This window comes from Camelina sativa, chromosome 11, assembly GCF_030686135.1.
Source record: "Camelina sativa cultivar CO46 ecotype springtype chromosome 11, ASM3068613v1".
NCBI lineage: Eukaryota > Viridiplantae > Streptophyta > Magnoliopsida > Brassicales > Brassicaceae > Camelina > Camelina sativa.
In genome coordinates, this window is record NC_141890.1 from 34,033,951 (window position 1) to 34,041,139 (window position 7,189).

The window sequence follows — 7,189 nt, forward strand, 5'->3', positions numbered from 1 at the left end:
GAGAATTAGATATACAAGAAATTAGTGATATAGCAACACAGAAAAAATATTATTGCAACAAACCAAGATATCATTAACAAAAAATAGAATTGCAGTAGAGCTCCTATCAATTGCATCTTGTTTGTTTAAATTTTTAGCATACAACTCTCAAATGTAACGTTGATGTACACAATATATATCAAATAATTTTTATAATTTGTTAATATCAATTTATTTATTTGATAAAATATGATATTTTGATAAAATATGATATAAAATTAGCATTTGCAGAAACATATAAAAATATTCTGACGAGGAATACAAGTTAAACGACACTTTTTATCGCAGGTTATATTTTGTAAATCCACCATATGCGGCGAAGCTTCATGATGCAAAACAAGCTGAGGAGTTTTTTCAGGCAATAAACTTCGTGTTGCTTCAACACCCCGAAATGTTACGATAGTCATCACTACAAAACAAACCATATTTTTTCTTATGAATTATAAACATAAACATGTACTTTCATACATATATGAAATATAAAACTAACCAGATGTAACAATCAAGAAAATAACGAAAGCAAACTTCATTGTTTTTTTCTCCATGTAATTATCTATTACAAAAGTTGATAAGGATATGGTTGGTATCTAAGGCTGATTGAGCTATTGTGGAACTGCTTTTATAGAATGGAGATATGGTATGTTTTGGTCAAACACATGTCAAATTATACATAATAACTCTTATTTGTTAAGGTCAACAAAAATTCGTAATCATTATAGAAAATCAATAAAATTTAAACATTTATTAATCACAAACAAAATTTATGATTTTTCACCACATTTGGTAAGGTCATAACTTTCTTTTGACTTTTTTTTTCTAATTAAAAACCTGAAATTTATCACAGTATTTTGAATTAAAAAAAGAAAAAAAAATGTAACCTTTTGACCAAAGTTAATATATTATTGGTGTAATCTCGGATTTGGCCATTGTAGTCAAAATTATTTCTAAAAATAATTTAGTCAAAAGGTTTAAATGCAACAGTTTAACTATTACTAAATTATGTCGCAGAATGTAATAAAGTTGGTTTCTCAAAATATATTTTCTTTTGGTATGTCAAATTATATTTGCAAATTCCATTCCTCAGAAAAATATATCTGTACAGCATTTAACTTAAGAATCGAACTGAAGCCCCAACATTAAGTTATTTTCTCGTTTTTTTTGCATATTTTTAATAATTAATATTCAATATAAAAAATTTAGAGTAAAAATAACGATGTTAAAATGGTTAAACCCACTCCATTTAAACCAATTCCAATTAAACACACCCCATTTAAGTATAAACCTATGTTGCATGGAAACTCTTTTTCAGGTCCAATTCCTGCTTCCGAAACATTTCAAAAACGGAAACTCGTGGAAACGCAGAAATAAACCACGAACACACGATTCCTAAAAATCTCTGTTTGGAAACACGATGGAAACTCTTTTTCCGTTTTGGAAATACGACATAAATTTTTTTTAGCTTAAAAATTAATAAATAAAATAATTTGAAAATATATATCCATAAGACATAAGTATATATTATTACTAGTGTTTTAATTCAACTATTTAATATTTTTGTTTTGAATTTGTGTTGTTTCAAATATTCCTTTTGATATAGGTTTTATGTTTGGTATTTTATTATTTATTATATGTATATATATATATATATATATATATACAGATACATTTCCAAAACGTTTCTATTTCTTAATTTTAGAAAAAATCGTTTTCTGTTTCTGAAACGTTTCACTTCTACGAATTTGTTTCCGTTTCCATGCAACCTAGGTATAAACCCATTTAAATCCATGTAAATTTGAAACCTATTTAACCATACCCATTTAAACCCATCAAACCTATTTAAGTATATAATTTTAGTGATAATATGCAATTTTGTGGTTTTGCAATGGCGGGAAAATGTGTCTTTGCAAAAATATTTTTTTAATGACAAAAAAATTTGGATTTTTGGTTTTGGTGGGAAAACATGGTTTTGATTTTTGAGAAAAAAAACATTTTGATAACAAAATACAATTTATGGTTTTGGCAGGAAAACTCGAGTTTACAGTTTTATTAAATAGGGTTAAACGGGTTCACTTTAATTCGACATACCCATTTAATAAATGGGTCTTGCATGCCCAGATTAACATCCCTAAGAGCATCTTCAATGATCCTCTATTTTTTTCTTTATAATAGATATCCTCTATAATACGGGTGAGTTTTACTTCAACCCACCTCTATTCTCACCTCTAAAATAGAGTGCTATTTTTTCCTCTATTTATAGAGAAACTCTATTTTTTCCTACAAAGGGTTCCTCTATATATAGAAGAAAAATTAGCAATCTCTATTTTAGAGATGAGAATAGAGGTGGGTTGGAGTAAAACTCACCTCTATTATAAAGATCTCTATTATAGAGGAAAAAAATAAGGAAAATCATTGGAGATGGTCTAAGTAAATCGCTAGGCGCTAGTCGGGCGGTCGGGGTGGCCTAGCGCCTAATGAGAAAATCGGAGATTAATCGGGGACTAGTTTTAGGGTTATTTTATTAAATTAATAATAAAATAAAAATATGTAGTACTAAATATATGTATAATTATATTTATGTTAAAATAAAAATATCAAATAAAATATAAACTATAATATTGTCTTTAAAATTTTGGTAAACACAGAAAAACATAATTTTAAAAGAAATTTATGATTTTCATTAAAAGTTTGTACATTAGTTATTGTAAAATATCATAAATTTTTAATTTAAATGTCTAAATAACAAAAAAATACATATTTGATTTATATTTGGCTCTAAAAATAATTATTATATACAAAATAAGGCTTGGGAAAAAAATACAAAATTAAGCAAGAAGTAATCGGATTAGAAGGATTATAATCAAATTAAACAGATATAATTGGATAATCGATGCTAGACGGGAATTATTCATTAATCGAGGTGGAGAAGGTGGGCCTAAGGATTTTACGGGGCGTAATCGATGCTAGGCGGAGATTTTTAAAACAGGGAGTAAAACCAAAGGTCATCTTAAAATGCCTTACAAATTACTGGCTACTAGTAATGATTATTTATCACCAAAATAAAATCAAACCAGTACAATAAATAGTACATGTATGCTCTACGGAGAGGATCTAGAATATTTTCTTTATCAGACTCGCATGTAGAAGAATTGTATAAGTGAAGTAATAATGGATGAGAAATTTGCAAAAAAGGAAATATGTTAATTAGTAAGTTCGTCTTTAACTAGTGAAGTGTTAGTTAGGGGTCTACTGCAGATAAAAAAGTTCTCTCTTCTTAAATATGGGCCCTGAGGACGATTAACACAAAAAAACAGATTATGAAGTTTTAAACAAAAGACACTTTTAGTTATAGAATCCAAAGGCCATGCAGCTCCTAGTGATCTGTTTTGTGTTCCAATTTCCAAACACTGTTTATCTATGTACGTCGCCTGCAAAGAAACAAGTAGAGTTGACAGAGTTGTAAAGAACAAAGGATTATACAATCGAGCTTAGGGGAAAGCACAATCGAGTGTGCGGGTAAACTCACCGTGCATGCGTTTTATGAAGTAGTCCAAATCTGGAAAGCACGTAGATCCTTGAACCAGAGGAGATGGTTGACGATACGTGAAGAAGGAGAAGTGATAGCTATCTGGATGGTTTCTTGGTTTTGCTATATCGATTAATCTCATACAACCTTCTCTATCGAAACAAGTAATTGCATTCTCTCCTCCAATAAGAAGTTGCTTATCCCAAGCTGCATTAATCACCTGCCACCAATAACAAAACTTAGGCTAAAGATTACATTTGCAGAGAAACAATAAAAAGCTACAGTCATCAATCATAAGTGTCATTACCTGCCAACTTAAACCTTCTGGATCAGCTAATGCTTCTTCATGCTCATTGGGAGACATTTGTGGTCCAGGGCACACAAATTTCAAAGTCACAGAATACTTCTTCAAAGTTTCGAAAAGGGGAGAGTACCCATCACGGTTTGAAGGGTTATAGTATCCTGCAGTTAATTCAGCAGCATGACTAGCTGTCTTGTAAGACCAGTAAATCGCCGGTATCTGCATTGTTTTTTTTTTCTGTGTATGAGTCTCATTGTTATAGACATCACTGGTTTTGAAGGATAAGGGACAAAAAGATTATACCTTGACAATAATCTTTGTCTCCTCAAACGCAAGATTTGCAAGAGACAGAACATTCTCAGCATGACCGATAAGCAATTGCGAGTACCAATTTAAGAAGAAGCGGCCGTAGTAGCTGTCATATTCACCTCTCTCTTGGAAGAAGCCAGTTTCATGTGGTTGAGAATTGTATTGACCAGCATTCTCTGGTCCTTTACCCCAGAAAGCGAATCCTCGTGATTTTGCTTCTTTTTGAAGATTTAGTTGTGAATATTTGTCATAACACTGCAGGAGGAAAAATAGTAAACTGATACATTAAATCGTATGCTCAGACTTCATCAGTCATAAGGTAGAAGTAAAGTTCAGCAATCTGACAAATACCTGAAACTCACCAATACCGGGATAAATCCAACCCATCCTTTCTGGGAAAGATGGGTACTTTAGTTCACCAGAAGCTCCAAGACCAATCTCAACTGAAGCAATTAGTCCTTCCACAAACAAGTCATCAAACTCTGACCGGAAGCTTCTCATAAAATCAAAATACACCTAAATAATCAAGTGTTAAACATGAAGAAATAAGAATCTAGACTGTACAAAGAAGAGGAAATTAGACATAATAAACAAAAAAATGCTTAACAAATTTGAATCAATGAGTGTTCCTGAAGTACCTCTATACCAGTTCGTCCATGCAATACCCGTTCCTTGTCAATGCTCCAATTTAAACACTCGAAACTTCTTCTTCCTTCACGATCAGTGAAAAATATGTCTGGATTGTCTTTCCCAATCTCTAACACCCACTGTGGCAACGAGATAATCACATTTCCAGATACATTCCCTCCATATTCATGAAACGCCATCACCACCTTCAAATAAACCATATGCAAATTGCTAAAGATATTATGAAAAGACAGTCCGTTATCGCCATAGTTACAGTTTAACTAAACAATTTCGCACCTGTAGTTTAAGTTTGAAGTCTCTAATAAGGTTAAAGAGCTCCCTATAGCCAGACCATACATATTTCTGAGGATTCCAACCTTCAACTATTCCCCACCAACAATCTATTACCACTCCATCAACATTTAATGACTTCATATAACTTAATTCTTGTCTTACACCATCAGGATCAACCAACTGGCCAAAGTTGTCAATAATCCCAACCTGGAAGACAAAGTATAGAACTTTAGCTCAAGAAAATAAGAACGGCAAACAAAAGTGGTAAACAAACTATGTAAAAACACACAGTTCTATCATCAGAAGCTCACTGGAAGCATGGCGTACACAGGGACATAAAAGCTCTCTGTGAAGTCATTACGCGGCTCTGTGGAGTGAACATCTTGTATAAGCTGAAAAACCAACAAAAACTGTTAGCTAAGAAGAAGTCAAGCTCAAAGTCACTTCCCCTAAAAATGCAATGAATTTAACTTCACTGTTATTATTCACCTGATTAGCTTCCAAGCATCCAACTGAAGTGATAGGACTAGCACCCGAATACCTTCCATTCCCGGGATGATCATTCTCCGCGATAACAACGGAATCAAGAGATACAGGAGAAAGGTTCTCATCTATTCTAAGAACTGAATGCTGTTGACATTCAAGTGCAGCCTTAGCACAGTTCTTCAAAGTACTAGAAGACAGAGGACTCTCAATAGATCTCGTCGGATACTGAACCTATCCAATGGCATAAAACAAACATTGATAACAGAATGAAAAAGCTAATAACTTTGGGAACTTCAACACATATTTGGATCAAATTAATCAGCTTTTCATATAAACCCAAACTGAAAAAAGCTTAAAGAGTCATATCAAAGTTTTGAAATTTTCGAACCACATGGTTTGGTTGATGTGATTGTCGGTAAGTAGTACCGTCGGCGTCAACACTCCAACCAGCTTCACGAGCCAAAGCAGCGATCACATCGTTCATATCAGCTCGAGCAGGTAACGGGAAATTACCGTACTGTCTCAATCCAGCGAGCATTCTACTTGTGATTGCTCGTCTATGTCTTTCTCTAAGCTTCGTTCTCTCTTTCTCCTTCTCTCTTTCTCTCTTCCCTTTCCCTCTCTCTCCTCCGCCGCTGCTTCCTTCTCCACCGCCGATTCCGCCGATGTTTCCGTTGTGTACATCGCTTTCCGTTGGAACTATTGATGCTGCTGCAGCCGTGGCGGCGAATCCGCGGGGACGGCGAGTCTGTGGATGGTTGAGGTTTCAGTTGGGGAATTGATCCGGGTTCGACGGAATTGGGTCGAGATTCGGATCTTGCGAACCGGTGGTGTTGTTCAGAGTGTGCATTTTTGGTGTCGTGAAGTTTTGCTCGCTTCTCTCTGATGTTTCCAATTTGAGATTTTTTTTTTTTTTTTTTTTTTTTTGTTGTAACTTTATGGATTTACAAATGAAGGTCTGTAATTATGATTAATTACGTTAGAGGTCTCTCACTAATAAAATTACCAATCTACACAGAACCACATAAAGTGAACATCTGTAATAGTACTCCATGTCTTTACGCATTTTGATATATTCGTTTTTTAATGGTTTTATTAGTTTCGTAACATTTTTAAGATGTAACACGTAAATTCGATTTAATTTTGGTAAATTTTAATACTTTTAAGTTTTGGTTAGATTTTAATTTTTTTTTTTTTGTCATTTGAATGTTTATTAATAATGACTGTATTGTACAAATTTATGTTGGCGGAGACAAAAAAAAAATTGGAGTTTATAAACCCAAAGAATAAAAAACGACAGATACTAGAAGGTTAAAGAATACAAAAATGAAAAAACTGATAGAAAACATACCAAACCTATCAAGGAAATCTATTTTCAAGAAGTTCTTTTGCTAAAACTAATCGAAAATGCCTACGGACAACCATTAATAATTAAATCTTCCTATAAAGATGTTAAATTGACCAAAAGTAAGAGAACTCCTATGCTAATCTTGATAACCTAACAAGATAGAACTATTCATAATCATAGTTTCCTCACATTTTCTTCACTATAGGATTATACGGCGACATTGTACACAATGCGATACTTCACGTCTAGATAAATGCAAAAC

The 7,189-nt window shown here is 32.9% G+C and overlaps 1 protein-coding gene and 1 long non-coding RNA gene across 4 annotated transcripts; both read right to left on the bottom strand.

Moving 5' to 3' along the window:
• Positions 1–186: 186 nt before the first annotated feature.
• On the bottom strand, positions 187–695 carry LOC104724890 (uncharacterized). The gene is made up of 2 exons (XR_757793.2): positions 530–695; positions 187–448 (listed from the first exon to the last, which is right to left on the bottom strand). It is a non-coding gene; the product is annotated as an uncharacterized LOC104724890 (long non-coding RNA).
• Positions 696–3,216: 2,521 nt separating this feature from the next.
• Positions 3,217–6,623, bottom strand: LOC104724891 (beta-amylase 8). Of its 3 annotated transcripts, none has more exons than XR_015572924.1 (10): positions 5,968–6,547; positions 5,583–5,810; positions 5,405–5,485; positions 5,097–5,300; positions 4,811–5,005; positions 4,535–4,688; positions 4,167–4,427; positions 3,870–4,082; positions 3,563–3,782; positions 3,217–3,464 (listed from the first exon to the last, which is right to left on the bottom strand). XR_015572924.1 is itself a non-coding variant. In XM_010443455.3 (10 exons), exons 1-10 carry the CDS (start codon positions 6,115–6,117, stop codon positions 3,448–3,450), a joined length of 1,734 nt encoding a protein of 577 aa, XP_010441757.2. In that variant the 5' UTR covers positions 6,118–6,623; the 3' UTR covers positions 3,217–3,447. The 3 variants fall into 3 exon arrangements, 2 of the variants coding, with proteins under 2 accessions (XP_010441757.2, XP_087332190.1); XM_010443455.3 differs by having other exon boundaries at positions 4,524–4,688; positions 5,968–6,623; XM_087476064.1 differs by having other exon boundaries at positions 4,524–4,688; positions 5,383–5,485; positions 5,968–6,472.
• Between the last annotated feature and the right edge of the window lie 566 nt (positions 6,624–7,189).